Source organism: Arachis ipaensis, chromosome B7, assembly GCF_059453495.1.
Source record: "Arachis ipaensis isolate K30076 ecotype BB chromosome B7, ASM5945349v1, whole genome shotgun sequence".
Lineage (NCBI taxonomy): Eukaryota > Viridiplantae > Streptophyta > Magnoliopsida > Fabales > Fabaceae > Arachis > Arachis ipaensis.
In genome coordinates this window covers 16,562,247-16,579,462 of record NC_142442.1, presented here as the reverse complement: position 1 = coordinate 16,579,462, position 17,216 = coordinate 16,562,247, and the positions used below count along the sequence as shown (strand labels likewise).

Below are 17,216 nucleotides of genomic sequence, written 5' to 3'. Positions count from 1 at the left end.
TCTTAATATTTATAGGAAGAGATGATGATAAAGATGATGAGAACGATAATAATAATAACAAAAGAGGATAAAAAAAATAAATAAATAACAATAATAACAACAACAAACAGTGGGGGTGATAACGATCGATAGAAATGACAGTAACGACGACGATGATAATAACAATGTTAAAAAAAGAAGCTCACAAAAAAAAAAAAGATGAAGACGACGATAATATCAAATGAAAAAAAAGAAACACGAAAAAAAAAAGTCCATATACATATAAGAAAAAGAAAAAACCACACAGACTTAATTAAAAACGTAATTCAAATAATATTTAGACACCAAGTATTTTTTTTGGATTTTTTTATTTTAATAAATAAAATAATTATAATAATTACTGAAATAAATAATTTTAAAAATATTTATCGAAATAAATATTCTTGTCTTATCTTGTTTACACTGTAAACGAGATAATTTTTCATGTATCTTGTTTACACTGTAAACGAGATAAGGCCTGTCGACACAGTATCTGAGGTTCTATTGAAGGGCCATATGGAGGCTCCATTGACACTGATTCGCAGCTTGTCGGTACTGTACATGATACTTTAATCGGATTGATTCGATCACTCGGTACTTAGCACTCCTTCGAATATTGTAGTTCTTCACATTCTGTAGCACTCATTTCGGCATTTAAACCTGTGGCCGATCCGAAACTCTACCCACCGTCCAGGTTGTAATCCTCTTCTTCCGTGTCAGAAAATAGAATCCTCTCATGCATGGCGTCCAAATTCAGACTATGATAGTAACTTAGCACTGCCGATAGCGCTGGCATTGGCTGAGGTGGAGGCAAGACATGGCGTGCCACAGTCTGGGCGGGCATCTCGGGTACAAACTCCTCCTCATCGCCCCTTTCGAAAGAATAACTGTCGGTACTATCCGTCACGTATTCTTCGTCTGACTCCTCGTCAATTGGAATGGCGAGATAGATCGGTGGTGGTGCAAGAGGTCGGTCGTCCTGGACATAGGTCGAGTGTATAGAACTACCACCACCAATATCTCCAACATCAGCAGAAAGCTCCATCACCTGTTCCGCCATGATCCTCCCATGGATGTCGAACATGAGTCGAACATGCTCGTCCCCTAGAAGCCGAAATAGTCAAAATCGGAAAACTTCATTACCCATGGGTGCTAGCAACCTATACCCCACCCTTTCAACCTCCCTCGCTTCTGTACCATCAAGGTTGCTCAATATCAAACTCTTCAACTCCGACAACGTACTTATACATTGAGTGCGCAATAGTATCGGATTCTCACACTCAAATGTCACCCCGTTGTCGCTATTTCTCATATGACAATTGGGATAAACACACACAACTATGTATACGCTGTTACTGGCCATTGTTGCATTATTTTTGTGAGAAAAACGAGACAGAAAAAGATATGAAATGTGTGTAAAAAATGTCAAAGGTTATACATCATTTTACAACAGATGAAAATTTATCTTTATATATCTCATTTACACTGTAAACGAGATAAGAAAGAGATATTTATTTTAGTAAATATTTTTTAAATTATTTATTTCAGTAATTATTATAATTATTTTATTTATTAAAATAAAAAATCCATTTCTCTTGATTAATTTACCTATGCGTAAGGAGGAGCATGCAAAACAAGACATTGAGGATGCTTTCTAATATAATATTTGAAAAACGCAACACCGTTGGCAATTAATAAATAATTAAAGCTTTTCGTAATGTCAGAGTCAATGCTTAATTAAGGGGTTATAATCTCTGTCACCAAAAGCATCTTGGTTTTGGCAGCTAATAGAACACGGTTCATTGTTTCTTTGATAAGATGGTGCTGTTATATATTGTGTGTATTCTCACTAGTCGTTAATTATTAAAAATTAACACTTGGAAAAAAAATTAAGATAAAGTCCCGAATCTCTGAGTCAGATGATCGTTAGTCAGCAATATTTAGCCACGCAGAAAATACACACAACTAAAATAATTTACAAAAACATTGATTACATGGCATTGACACATTATTGATTACTGTGTCTTAATTAATGTAGACATTTCTTGCAGTTAACACTTAACACAATAATTATGGGGTAATTTTTCTTGTATTTATTTTAATTAAATAAATTTTAATATGATTATATTATAGTGAATATGATAATTATATAAATATTATTAAAATTAAAATGATATTTTTTATATTTTAATAATATTTTTAAGTAATATTTTAAAAAATATTATTTAATAATAAAAAATATTATTTAATTTTAATAATATTTTTAAAATACTATAATCATTGTGGTCACTGTAAAATAGTTATATTAAAATAATTTAATTAATTAAAAGTTAAAACTATGTTTTGTTTTGTTGTATTATTAATAAATAATTAAATTACTTTTTAAATTTTTATGTTTATATTTTCTTATATTTTTAAATTTCAATATTTTTATTTTATATATATAATTTTTTAGATAACAATGAGAGAATTAACTTTATTTCTTCAATTTTTTTCTTTTTTATTTTCTTGATCTGAGAACTAATCAAATTTTAATCCTTTCCATAATTAATACTTGTTTTGTTTAGGTTGCATCAGAATCAAATCGAAACATTAACTAAAATAAAATAAAAATTGTCAAAATTTATGATACTAGTATAAATTTCATAAGTATCAAGACACTAATATTTTTGTTTTATGATCACGTTTTAAATTATGATCATAGCTATAAAAAATTGTGACCATAAATTCATGTTATTATTTTTAACTTTAGATCATAATTTTAAAATAAAACATAACTATAAGATTTTTTTTTTCAGTCAAAAACTGTGACCATAAAATTTTAGGCCATGACTAAAGAAAAGTTATGATTTAAAGTCTAAAATATTATAGTAAGAATATAGTCAGTAGATAACTTCTTGCAAGTATAAAGCATTTCTTATTCCTAAACTAATTTTTAAAATAAATTACATTTACTTAATATTATTTATCTGAGTCATTTTAGTATGTCTACGCTATAGTTGTTATGACAATTATGATATTTCAAAAAATATTGTTAAAATTAAAATAATATTTTTTAAAAGGTGCTGCTAAAAAATGTTACTAAAATATTAAAAAAAATGTGATTTTAATTTTAACAAAACTTGCATAACCACTCTACTATAATTATAAATATGCTAAAATTTAGCTATTTATAATATGGCAATAAATTCTATTCGATTCAATGTTATTAGAAATCATCATCTGTTATTAATATATGCATACCACTCTTCTCCAAATTAGGGATTGAGTTTAAGAACACACAAAGTTGGGAATTTTTTTTTTTGAAATAAATTTAAAAAATTATTTCTTTTGTGAAACAAATAATTTTATTTTTATTTTTTAAATTACAATCTTTTTAAGTTGGAGCAAGTTCTCCCACTGCAACGATAAACTTCTCTATTTTTATGAAGTTCACCCACTGTATCGACGAACTATATGAAGTTCACTTTTCCTAGCGGCGAACTTATTCTAATACATAATATAAATTTCATGCACCGAATTCTTTTTCTTCACATCTACATTTACCTTTTCTCCTTTATATTTCTCATCAGTATCTTCTATATAATGTCGAATACTATTATTATCAATTCATTATGATGGTGAAATTGTGTTTGATCAAAATAGATCCGTTGTGTTTAGTTCTGCACAACCAACTTTTGTATACTTGCCGAATGAAGTAAGAGAGGTAGTGACGTTGAAAATTTTATAGTACACGTAATTGGTTAGCAATTCTCATGACCATACCTAGGAGGTTGTGGTGAACGCCTGTTGTGTCTATTTGGAACCCTAGCATGGGATCCGACTGGAACTTTATGGGTTGGTTCTCATAAAAATGATCACCATCATCAAGTGCCGCTCTAGGATCTAAGGTTGGAAGGAGATCACCATCAGGGAAAAATCTGACAGTTCGTCTAGGGGTTGCGTGACTCATCCTATTAGGGCGCCGTGTGTCCCAGAAGTGGGAAGTCTTCCGTGCACTTACCCTATATTAGAAATAATAATAAATAAGGGAAAGTCTTTAACTGCCTAACTGAATCCTTGAAATCCTATCCTACAAGGTGCTTACCCAAGTGTTTCAAAATTTGTGAAAATTTTTCAGAGAGTTGCTCTACTTTACCCTCGAGACTGTCCAATTTAGAGTGCATGATTTGGTTGTCAGTTTGTGGAGTGGGAGGGGGCCTGCAATTGAAGAAGAATCGGTGAGAACTAGAGTACTTCTATAGGCATAATGCCTATTTATATAAGAAAAAGGGCGAGAAAAATCTATTATAGATATCTAATGGAGGTGGACGGTACTTTAATTTACAAAAGGTATTTTATTTTTTTTATTTTCTTACTTTTTGTTGATTTTTTTAATAATATTTTTATATGTAAGCATGACTTTTAACAATTATTCATTTGACCAAGGCATCGAATACGTGATTACAAAGACATATGACTAATTAGGGGTTGGCATAATTATTTTTCAAATGTTTATCTGTTAGAGTTATTTGTGTTTCTAGTTGATATGTGTACAGAAACTTCTTTAGAAGTGGGTGATGAGAACGCATCATCTGCGACAGCCAGAACAAACATTAGAAGGTTGATGGTTGATTTAAAACACATGAGAGCGCATCGTTGTTGATCAAATTCAGAAGGCCGGCAGCTCGGGATGCGATGATATATATGCCCATGATTGAAGCAACCATTTGCATCTGCCCAAATTTGGTTGCCTATAGTCTGTAGCACGACATCTCTGGTGGTACAATTGCGCAAGATTGGCTGAATCCCAGGACAATTGGCCATAGCAGTCCAGGTCCTCCAACAGAGGTAACCACCTCATGTGCAGGCGGGAGTCAGATGCATCTGGAAATAGCATGCCCCTAAGATCTGCATAATATACCTATGAGAGTATTGCAATAGACGTTCATCTGTCGCATTCTGAGCTAACTCCCCGCAAATAGTGTCTTTAAAACACAATAAGTTGATGGTCCACTTATTCTGACCCTGTTTGTGATTCAGACTTGGTATATGTCCTAGTAGCTGTTGACACAAATCCTCTATATATAGAACGCTTGTCATAGTACTACTCCCAACTACCAATGCATCCACTAATTGGGTCTTCATCAATATTCAGACCCATTTGATATGCCACGTCGTTTAGAATAATCATCATCATCTTCCCACATGACATGTGAAAGATATGATGAGACTCTGACTGCCATCTCTCTACCAACGTAGATACCAAAGGCCAATCATAGTTCCAATCAACCATATAGACCACATGCTCAAAATCAGGTTATCAGAGATATACTCTGATACGTTCGTCGCGTCTCGCTAGTAAATTCCGATGAGTCCGCAATACGTTATTAAGCTAAAAATATTTAACATTTATGTCAAATACATTCTTAAAATAATATACATATTTTTGTACTTATTAAACACTCAAAATTTAATTATTATATCAGTTGGCTAAGTTTGCTAGTAATATACTCTGGCTGTCTAATCTATTCAATGTATTCTAGTAACCTACTAACTTTTGATCCATCAAAGTATCTAAAATCAAATAATTATAAAATTAATATAATAAATTTTAAATTTATAAAATTCAAAAACAATAATTTAATATATTATTTTAAACAGTTAACAAAATATCTCTAAATAATTAATTCTAGGGCAAGTTACTTAAATAAATAGTTTTGAGAAAACCTTTACTCAAATGTGCAAAACTGGATATGGTTACCCGTATGTGCAAAAACTCATTTATATGTAAACCGTGGCAACCCACCACGGTTTCATAGTGTTCATAAACCGTGGTGAGTCAGGGCGGATTATGAGGGAAAATGGTTGAATGTAAACTGTGGCAGGTCACCACGGTTTACGAAGGATTGCTGGCGTGCATAAACCGTGGTGAGTCACCACGGTTTATGAAGAGATGGCGAAACACATAAACCCCTGTGGGTCACCACGGTTTATGTGTGTGTGTCTATATAAGTAATCCGTGGAAGGTTAGGACGGATCAGTTGTTGAATCACAAAAAAAAGGAAATTGTTGTTGTGTTGAGAGGAAATTTTGGAGGCTTGAGGGGGAAGTGGGTGGTGGAATCAATGGAGGATGAGAATCGTTTGTACCGACTAAATGGCGTCGCTCACGTGGCAGGATATATCGACCAAGAGGTAAGTTATTGTTATTATTATTGTTATCAAAATTCATAGTAATATAACAATTGATATTATTAGGAATATTGTCAGTGAAAATATTTTATTATGTTTATTTGTATTGTTATTCTGATTAATGTTATTTACATAAATATTGATATTATTATGGTTACTGTCAATCAAAATGTGAGGCATTCATTACTATTGTCTACTGATTAATGCATATTTTATTATGCTGATTTATCTTGTAAGTCTGGTTAATAGTATTTTTTTAAAATATTTTGTTATAATTGTAAATATTTTATTGAATAATATTTTTTTTCCTGTTTTTATACTGTTATAATCAGTGCTTAGTATTCGTAGCTTAACTCCGTATTACACACTAAGAGAATATGTTACCCACCTTGTGCAGCCTAGTAGGGTTATTAGCGCCGTTAGGAGGCAGCAGAATATGCCCTTATATGACCGGATTATACCGTATCTAGAGACTGCCGGCTTGTATCATCTGGCTAGGCTAAACAGTCAGTGGTTCTGGATTGATGAGTCTCTCCTTAGCGCATTTATTGAGCGGTGGCGTCCAGAGACCCACACGTTCCATATGCCGTTTGGTGAGTGCACCATTACTTTACAGGATGTTGCGTATCAGCTGGGTTTGCCGATTGATGGTGTGCCCGTTAGTGGGTGCTTGACTGAGTTTGAGAATCTTATGGAACACGGTAGACCAGCATGGGTGTGGTTTCGCGAGTTGTTCAGGGAGTTACCTCCACAGAGTAAAATGAAGCAGATGACAGTGTGCTACACATGGTTCCACGAGAGGTTCCGGGTTCTCCCTGCAGATGCTACTGATGAGACCGTGCGTGTATACGCACGCGCTTATATCCTGATGCTGTTGTCGTCTCAGCTCTTTGCGGACAAGAACGCAAACAAGGTCCACCTTCGCTGGTTGCCTTATTTGGCATCGTTGGACGACTTGGGCAGATATAGCTGGGGCTCCGCTGCACTAGCCTGGTTGTATAGGTGTCTTTGTCGTGGTACAAACAGGAACGTCGTTAACTTGGCTGGGCCTCTACAGCTACTACAGTCTTGGATTTTCTGGAGGTTTCCCACTATGAGGCCCACTGGTTTTGACCGGTTCGGCTTTCCTATTGCTTTCAGGTATGGTTTAGTATGTTCTGTTAATAAATTGTAAATACATCATGTGTTATGGTTTGTTTTGACATCATCTCAATTAATTTTTTAGGTGGGCTGAGTTTGTGCCGAGGAACGATGCAGGGGCACAGAGATTACTTTCTGCACGCCATGCACTGGATAGGCTGCGTGTCCACGATGTGAGTCATTTATTTATTACTGATAGATGTACTAGTTTTGCTTAAATGTCACTGTCTTAGCAAACTCGTACTTATTATATGCAGTTTGTGTGGGAGCCTTATTCTTCTGTTGATGTTGGTACTGTCATTCATCCGGAGATACTAGCTGACGAGCACCGACGCCTATGGACGACCGTCACTAGCCTCATATATTTTGCTGCGATCGAGTGGCACCAGGTCGATAGGGTTCTACCCCAGTTCGGCGGTGTTCAGCATCTCCCACAGCCAGCTCTGAACATAGATTGGCTACACGCGAAGGATGGTAGGGGTGGGGACCGGTGGTTTCCTTCATATTATCGGGAGTGGCACCAGCATTGGGAGGACAGGCTTCAGTCAGTCATATGGGTCGATCGAGTCCTCGACCCTGGTCCATCATCAGACTACTTGGATTGGTGGTGCCGTGTGGCGCACAGGTTCCTATCCCCAGATGCAGCATTTCAGGATCCGAGGCCGATTGTGTTGACTGAGGAGGCGCGTCACAGAGGGTCGTCACAGGCACCTCCTAGAGTGCACGTTTATGACAGACCAGATAACAGACGAGTCGATCGGCGTCGCCGTATAGGGACCCGGACCACTGATCGCGAGTGGAGGGAGTTTGCCGAGCGTTTGGAGGAGGACGTTCCTGCAGCTGAGCCTGGGGATGCAGTGGACTACCGCGTTCCTCGACGTAGAGGCAGACGGCCACCTGCGCGGCCTAACCGTCGAGGTGCGCCTGATAGAGGACCATCCGAGCAGGGCGACGGCAGCCATCACGTGACCGATCAGGAGGTAGTTGGATCAGCATCAGCTATGGATCAGCCGACGTTCGAGGTGGGTACTAGCTCTCAGCTGTTTGGGAACGTGAGCCCACATGCATTTGCTCAGTTTACTACCGCGGCAGTCGGGATGGACATTGATGATCCTGTTACTGAGTCCGAGTTCTACATGGACATAGCAGACATGCTTAGGGATGACTATAGGCCACAGATGCCTGCGGAGCATGCCCAGTTTGCTGATCAGCAGCCCAGGAGTGACGATGTTCAGGCTCAGTTGCCAGTTGACCTCAACGAGCCTGCAGGTTCTCCGTTTGACCCATGGTTTGCTTTAGGAGGGACACCTGCATCTGCTTTCAGCGCCGTTCCCGCACAGCCCTCAGCAGCAGCGCCAGATCACAGACCCAGGCGTGTGAGGCGTCCTCCATTGTGTGGCACCGGAGGTCACCTGATTGGCCAGCTTGACGATGATGACAGTGACACCATTGAGAATTCTGATTAGTTATGTTGTATGTTCATGTCTGTTAGGGACTTTTTATATTTTATGAATTGAGCATGCTACTTAGTTTTTATGACTTTCAGTCTTATGTTAAATGTTATTGTTCTTTTGACGAATCCTATTGACTGGTTTCAGCTTATTTGATATGTAGAGCAACGGTTTATATTATAATGCACAAAAGGAACGATACATTACTAGGTAAAGTAACAGGAATTTATTCATCTGAATTTTTTGCATTACATAAACCTCTTGACAGTCACAGACCTAACCAACAATAAATTACTAACATTACATAGACGCTGACGCAACTAAAACATCATGGACTGCATAATACACGACATGAGATCTACGCATCCCCTCCACCACTCTGTCTTCGCTGGGGGCAGCTCCTCCGCGTATGCCCAGGCTGACGGCATAGCCCACATCGCTTCGGCTGGTCCACCTGAGACTGATCCATACTACCACGGATCCTAGTTGCCTTTGGACGACCTTCCTTTGCACGCCGCATATTAGGGTCAGGAATGATGGTAGGCCCAGCGTATGGAGGCCATAGTCCTTCAGGGATAGGTGGGAGAAACCCCTGCTTGTAAACGTTGAACACCTCACTCATACGATACACCTCGTGAACATATGACGCCCAGTTTAGCCGAGAGTAGGCGCAACACGCGATGGCGTGGCAACAAGGATAATGCAGCGCCTGAAAGTGGCCACAATCGCATTGGTGATCTTTAAGAGAAACTCTATAACTACCCAGGGAGAAGTTGCCGGTTGGTGTTGTCTCCGCGACGGTGTACTCGGACTGCTGCCTGTCATATAATGTCACAGTGAAGCACCTCGAGTCTCTTACGTTCCGATCAATGGCCTTGAGTCAAGGGGTGTTCAAAACCGATCCGGACCGAACTAAACCGCGGAACCGAACCGAAAAAACCGAAAACCGAATTAACCGAAAACCGAACAAACCGAAAAAAATAATGTTTTGCTGTTTTTTTGCGGTTCGGTTCGGTTTTCGGTTCTTGACACTAAAACCCTAACCGAACCGAACCGAACCGGTTCTTTCCAAAACCCAAAAAAATAAAAACTACCTAGCCGGCTAGCCCACCCCCCAGACCCCCACCTCCCCCCCCCCCAAAGGCCCAAACGCTGAAACGCGTTAGTGCGTTACCCTACTGCGCATGCGCAGTCCCTCCCCAAAATCCCCAAATCCCTAACCCCCAAATCCCAGATCGGAGGCAGCCGCCAGAGCCACCAGCCCACCACATCTCGCCGTCTGAACCACCTACTCACCCAGACCCAGCCACGGAGCCAGCCACCCAGTCACCCACTGAACCAAAAGCCACAGGGGACCCCTAGCAGACAGCATCGATCTCGCCACCTCCGACCTCGCCAGTCGCCACCTCCGACCTCGCCGCCTCCACCTAGCAGGGTTTCTGGGTTCTGTAGGGTCACCCACGATCAAGACAGCACCGATCTCGCCACCTCTGACCTCGCCAGTCGCCACCTCCGACCTCGCCAGTCGCCACCTCCGATCAAGTGCATATGGAGCCCGAGCCATCTATTCAGGTAAACTTTACTGATGTTTTGTTGGTTATTGATTTGAACTTCAGTTGCTGCTGCCTGCTTGCTGGTTTCTGTCCCCCAAATGTTTTGCTTGCTGATTTACTGGTTTAGGGTTTTGTTCAGTTTATTGCTTGTTTATTGATTTAAACTTCAGTAGGTTTTGTTCAGTTTATTGATTTAAACTTCTCACCGGGATCTCATCGGAAAATTCCTACCGAAAAAAAAAACAAAAAAACAGTTCCCACCACTATTGCTAATTGCTATTGCTGTTTCAACTTTCAAGCAGAATTTGATAACAAACACTACGTTTCGTGTTTCCTTTCTCTCTAATTGAGTTCAACACAATGCCATTGAAAACTCTTGAGTTAGTCTCAATCTCCAATGCTCCATGCTTATGCAGTTGCATTGCTCCTTCACTGCAACTAATGAAAGTTACATTGCCATTTGCCAACATAGCTTAGTGTTTCACGAGCACTAAAAATTTCATCTAGTGTTTTTATGGTTCCAAGGTGTTACCTGCATATGTGAATTTTATGATATGATAGGAGGTCAAAGATTTTTTTTTTAATTAGCATTTCTTTTTTCTATGTTGTAAGATCCAAACTTTCCTCAGTATTGGTTTTGGTGTTTATTCTGGGAATTTATTATGCATCACTAAGTTATTATGCTTGTTTAGTTTATTATGATCCAAATTTATTATGCTTGTTTAGTCTTGTTTTGTTTATTGCTTGTTTATTGATAGCTTATTGCTTGTTTATTGCTTGTTTATTGGTTTTTTATTGCTGGTTTTGTTTATTGCTTGTTTAGATTATAAGGATTTGTTCAGTTTTATTTATTGCAGGTTTATTGATAGCTTATTGCTTGTTTATTGGTTTTTTACTGCTGGTTTTGATTATTGTTTTGTTTATTGCTGGTTTATTGCTTGCTGATTTATTGTTTTGTTTATTGCTGGTTTATTGATAGCTTATTGCTTGTTTATTGGTTTTTTACTGCTGGTTTTGATTATTGTTTTGTTTATTGCTGGTTTATGTACTTGATTTATTGTTCTGTTTATTGCAGGTTTATTGATAGCTTATTGCTTGTTTATTGGTTTTTTACTGCTGGTTTTGATTATTGTTTTGTTTATTGCTGGTTTATGTACTTGATTTATTGTTTTGTTTATTGCAGGTTTATTGATAGCTTATTGCTTGTTTATTGGTTTTTTACTGCTGGTTTTGATTATTTTTTTGTTTATTGCTGGTTTATGTACTTGATTTATTGTTTTGTTTATTGCAGGTTTATTGATAGCTTATTGCTTGTTTATTGGTTTTTTACTGCTGGTTTTGTTTATTGTTTTGTTTATTGCTGGTTTATGTACTTGATTTATTGTTTTGTTTATTGCTGGTTTATTGATAGCTTATTGCTTGTTTATTGGTTTTTTACTGCTGGTTTTGTTTATTGTTTTGTTTATTGCTGGTTTATGTACTTGATTTATTGTTTTGTTTATTGCTGGTTTATTGATAGCTTATTGCTTGTTTATTGGTTTTTTACTGCTGGATTTGTTTATTGTTTTGTTTATTGCTGGTTTCTGTCATTGATATATTGTATTTGTTTATGTAGTTTGACGTCAGTTCAAGTGAGAATATGGGCGACACTGGATTGCCTCCCGTTCCTATTCCGAATGAATCAACAAGCATCAGATCTCCGACTGCAATGCCTCCTGTGCCAGCTCCTCATCGAAACACAAGGAAGCTTGCTAGTAGAGGCCGATGGAAAAGGCGGGCTGTTGAAGAAGCTCCCGTTGATGACTCTACTGAAACTGAGACCGATGAAGGTAAGAGAAAACCTTGTAGACCTAGGTCTTGGACATGGGATCACTTTACTAAAGATGAAACTAGTAATCCACAGTATCCTAGAGCTAAATGTAATTGGTGTGGGGCTAGTTATGCATGTGATACACATAAAAATGGCACTAGTAACATGAAAAATCACTTGTTGTCACAATGCAAAAAATTTCCGAAGGAGGCATTAGATCCTACCCAAAAGATTCTTTGTTTTCAAGATGTGGTAAAAGATGATAGGAAAGGGATAGGTAGTTCACTTTCTGCCGTGTCATTTGATGTTGATCGTTGTAGACAAGCGCTTGCTAGAATGATTATTGTGGATGAATTGCCTTTTTCGCATGTTGAGGGGGAGGGTTTTCGTTATTATACGAGTTGTTTGCAACCCAAGTTTCCAATTCCTGGAAGGCTCACAGTTGCTAGGGATTGTTGGAAGCTTTATTTGAATGAAAAAGTTAAGTTGAAGTCTGTTTTCTCTCAACCAAATCAAAATGTTTGTTTGACAACTGATTGTTGGTCATCTGTGCAAAACTTGAACTATCTTTGCCTTACTGCTCATTACATTGATGCTAATTGGAAATTGCAAAAAAGAATCTTGAATTTTTGTGCTATCAAGAATCACAAGGGGGAAACAATTGGTAGGAAGATTGAGAGATGTTTGTTGAGCTGGGGGATATCCCGGGTTTTTTCTATCACTGTTGATAATGCTAGTTCAAATGATGTTGCACTTTCTTACTTGAAAAATAGAATGGAGGATTGGAACTCACATCCATTAAGGGGAGAGTTTTTACATGTTAGATGTTGTGCTCATATTTTAAATCTTGTTGTGAATGATGGGTTGAGAGAAATGCATGAGTCAATTTTAAAGATTAGAAATGCAGTTCGGCATGTGCGTGCATCACCTGGTCGTACTGAGAGGTTTAAAAGTATGATTAAGGAAGCTAGAATTCTAGAAAAAGGCACTGTCCATTTAGATGTTCCTACTAGGTGGAACTCTACCTTTTTAATGCTTGAAAGTGCTTTGAAGTTTCAAAAGGCATTTAAACGTTTGGGGGAGAGAGATTCTGAGTATGCTATGATGGCTGGTGGGATTCCTAGGTCTGAGGATTGGGAGAATGCAAGGCATTTTGTGAAGTTTTTAAAAATATTTTACGATGTTACTAACCAAGTTTCTGGTTCAACGTTTGTGACATCTTCTCAACACTTTAATGACTTTTGTAAAATATTGTCTACACTTAAGCATTGGATGGGAAGCTTGGATACGGTACTTTCAAGCATGGCTGAGAAAATGAAGTCCAAGTATGATAAGTATTGGGGAAATATAAAGAACACAAACATGATGATTTTCATTGCAGTTGTTCTTGATCCTAGGTATAAGCTTCAATTGATTAAGTGGAGTTTTGAAAAGTTGTATGAAAAAGAAGATGCTGAATTCTTAACTTCAAAGGTGAAGGAGACGCTTTTTAGGGTGTTTGATAGCTACAGGCTGTTTGGTGGTAACTATCAAAGGTCTACTCGACAAGATCCTCCTGAAAATAGCACACAAGAGCTTGAGGCACATGAAACTTCTTTTGCTATGGAATTTGAGAAGGAAATGCAATTCAATGAGAGTGCTAACAAGAATGAGGTGGAGTTATATCTTGTGGAGGCATTAGAGAAGAGTGGCGTGCAATTCGACATTCTAAATTGGTGGAAAGTGAATTCCACTAAATTTCCAATCCTTGGGCAGATTGCAAGAGACGTCTTAGCCATGCCAGTTTCCACAGTTGCTTCAGAATCGGCATTTAGTACTGGAGGAAGGGTGTTGAATAATTATAGGAGTTCTCTAACACCGATGACAGTTGAAGCGTTAATTTGTACCCAAAATTGGCTCCGAAACTCTCCAAAACTTGTCCTCGAGGAACTCATCGAGGAATTGGAGAAGTTGGAATTAGGTATGGTTAAGTTTCTACTTATAATTTTCTTTATTTTAATCTAGTTTTTATTAATATATATTAATTGTTATCATTGTTTCTTGTTTTATATATTTTGTAGAAGTTGCACCCACTCGTGATCCCAATGAAGAAGATTCTGGTGTTGAGTCTGATTAAAGTACATCTTGTTAAGTTGTTATGGTAGGAATTTTTTCCTTATATTATTATTATTATTATTATTATTATAATTATTATTGTAACTCTTGTTCTTATTATGTAACTATTTTTTTTTTATTTCAGGTTGGTTTGCATTATGAAGTTTAGCTATTTTGTTGGAGAAGACACCACAACTTTGCTAATGACAATTTATTTTTATTTTCAGTTGTGTTTACTGTTGAACTATTAAACTTCTTTAATTGTCGTATTTGAATTCTGTTGTCGTTATATTTCCTTAGATCAAGACTTTGTTGGCTATTGTGTATTTTGGTTTGTCGATTTCAATGTTATGACTTTGTTAGCTATTTTGTATGACTTTGCATAATAGTATGGTAGAATTTTTTTTGAATGAAAAAACCGAACAAACCGAACCAAACCAAACCGATTTTAATTGGTTTGGTTTGGTTCGGATGACCTTGGAAAAAAAACCGAACCAAACCGAACCGCAGCTTAATTAAACGATCGGATCGGATGGCTTTTCCTTCAAAAACCGAACCAAACCGCACCGCGAACACCCCTAGCCTTGACCAAGGCCTGACAGAATTCATGCCCAGATCCGACTTGTGCCTCTGCTGTCTGTCCCCGTACCACAAATAGCTGAGCTAGCCTCCCGTAGGTTGACTTAACCAACGATGTGACCGGTAGGTTGCGAGTTCCCTTCAGGACGGAGTTCACACATTCACTGATGTTTGTGGTCATGTGCCCGAACCGTCGACCACCATCCTGATGTTGGGTCCATTTGTCAAACTCCATCCGGTTGGCCCAGTCACACATTGCTGGATTCTCAGTCCGCATGATGTCAAACCAGTAGTAAAACTCAGCCTCAGTCTTTGCGTAGGCAGCATTCACCAACAGCCTCCTCGAGTCCTTACCTTTGAACATTAAGGCGAAATTCGCAGCCACATGCCTAATACAGTAGGCCCGGAACGCCCGAGGAGGCAGCCACCCAGTCTCAGGTGCCTCAAGCGCTGCCTTGATCCCATTATGCCTGTCAGAGATAACAAGGATACCCTCCTGAGGAGTCACATGCTCTCGGAGATTGGACAAGAAGAATGACCACGACTCTGCATTTTCCCCCTCCACAAGGGCAAATGCTATCGGGAGGATGTTCGAGTTTCCATCCTGAGCGATCGCCAACAGAAGCGTCCCTCCATACTTCCCATACAAATGGGTACCATCAATACTGACGAGGGGCTTGCAATGCCGGAATGCCTCGACACAGGGTGGAAATGTCCAGAATAGCCGGTGAAAGTACTCCGTGGACTCATCAACCCCACCACCAACTCGAACAGGAGACGTCTTCAGCACCGTGATTGTTCCCGGCATTGTCGCCTGGATCCCTAGGATCCAACGTGGCAACTCCGCGTAAGACTCTTCCCAATCTCCATATATTTGTGCCACTGCCTTCTGCTTAGCCATCCAAACCTTCCTGTAACTAGGCCTGAAACCGTAATCAGCTTCTGTCGCTTGTTGAAGTACCTTTACCGTAACCACAGCATCTGCCCTAACCATAGGAAGAATCCTCGCACAGATAACGTGGTAATCCAGCTGACGGTGATCACTTGAAATAGAAGTTGCGAGGCATGTGTGTGGCCCGTTGTACCTCCTAACCTCCCAAGTCCCTTTTCGTGCACGAAGCGCTACACGAATCAACCAAGTACAACCCTTGCCGAAATCCTTGCATTTTCCATGATACTTCAAATGATCTGATTCAATGACTCTGTACTCAACACCTCGCCGGATGCTATAATCTTTTACACTCAGCACAACTTCATCTTTACTCTGGAATGATTGGCCAATCTGAAATTCTGCAGAAGATCCCCCCACTCTGTTACCATTGTCTTCCTGTTGACCAAGGGCTTCCAAGTTTAGTGTCGAGAAGTGTGGAGGCTGCTGATGAGAACCGGAACTTGATGGCCGATGCTGCGGATGTGGATTGCCACCGGTGTCATCGTCGCTGTCACCATCAATATCAACAGGCTCCTGCTCAGACTCATCGTCACGCATTGCATTCTCTACTTGATCAGGTGCACCATAATCTTCAATATAAGGTACGAGGCCGCCACCGGTGCCCGCAACGTGGGAAGGCTCAACGACTACTGCATTCTCCAAAGGTATAGAACCAACAACCTCCGTTCGGTCTAAATCGACCGCAAACGAAGGTGATTGAACCGGCGGAAGAACCGGTCTGACCGCAGGCATCGAACTAGATGCACCAACCGCGGAAGCTGGGCAAGGAACTGGGGCGGATGCCCCGGAACTATCGACACCAACCTCCAGCTTTGCGAACAACTCATGGATTCTGATCTCCGGAAAACTCCTTACACAGTAGAACAGAACCCTTATATCTTCATCAGCTTTAACCGCAAATGTTTCATACTGAACACCGGTCGATACAACCGCCATGGGAATCTTGTAGAATAATTTCTTCACCCACTTGCTACCCAAAACGCCCAGCTTCTCCAAGATGCTGTTCTTCAGATCTGACAAAGTCATCAACGAACTAATAAAAATACTTAGTGGTTCTTTGTCGGTAAACTTCACACCGTGGCTTTTGCTTTTTTTTATTTTCCCAGAGCAATGCACTAGGGCAAGAAAACTCTCTTCCTCACTAGCCATTGTGACAATGATCTCTTATGGAGCTAGAATCACTCGCATATATATAGACTTCCAGTGATAGTAAACCGTGGTGACCCACAGGGGTTTATGTGTTTCGCCATCTCTTCATAAACCGTGGTGACTCACCACGGTTTATGCACGCCAGCAATCCTTCGTAAACCGTGGTGACCTGCCACGGTTTACATTCAACCATTTTCCCTCATAATCCGCCCTGACTCACCACGGTTTATGAACACTATGAAACCGTGGTGGGTTGCCACGGTTTACATATAAATGAGTTTTTGCACATACGGGTAA

At 39.1% G+C, this 17,216-nt stretch overlaps 2 protein-coding genes across 2 annotated transcripts; one reads left to right on the top strand and one right to left on the bottom strand.

Moving 5' to 3' along the window:
- Window positions 1–10,330: 10,330 nt before the first annotated feature.
- Window positions 10,331–14,285, top strand: LOC148550449 (zinc finger BED domain-containing protein RICESLEEPER 2-like). Its single transcript, XM_088492411.1, has 3 exons — window positions 10,331–10,354; window positions 11,951–14,105; window positions 14,206–14,285. The coding sequence occupies exons 1-3, from the start codon at window positions 10,331–10,333 to the stop codon at window positions 14,259–14,261; spliced, it is 2,235 nt and encodes a 744-aa protein (XP_088348537.1). The 3' UTR covers window positions 14,262–14,285.
- A 498-nt stretch (window positions 14,286–14,783) lies between these two features.
- On the bottom strand, window positions 14,784–16,796 carry LOC107606781 (uncharacterized). Its single transcript, XM_016308800.1, has one exon. The coding sequence runs from the start codon at window positions 16,794–16,796 to the stop codon at window positions 14,784–14,786; it is 2,013 nt and encodes a 670-aa protein (XP_016164286.1).
- Window positions 16,797–17,216: the final 420 nt, after the last annotated feature.

Coding starts and splice junctions, on each gene's coding strand:
- LOC148550449 (XM_088492411.1), top strand. CDS start 10,331: ATGGAGCCCGAGCCATCTATTCAG. Junction 10,355..11,950: donor AGCCCGAGCCATCTATTCAG/GTAAACTTTACT, acceptor TTGTTTATGTAG/TTTGACGTCAGTTCAAGTGA. Junction 14,106..14,205: donor ATTGGAGAAGTTGGAATTAG/GTATGGTTAAGT, acceptor TATATTTTGTAG/AAGTTGCACCCACTCGTGAT.
- LOC107606781 (XM_016308800.1), bottom strand. CDS start 16,796: ATGACTTTGTCAGATCTGAAGAACAGCATCTTGGAGAAGCTGGGCGTT.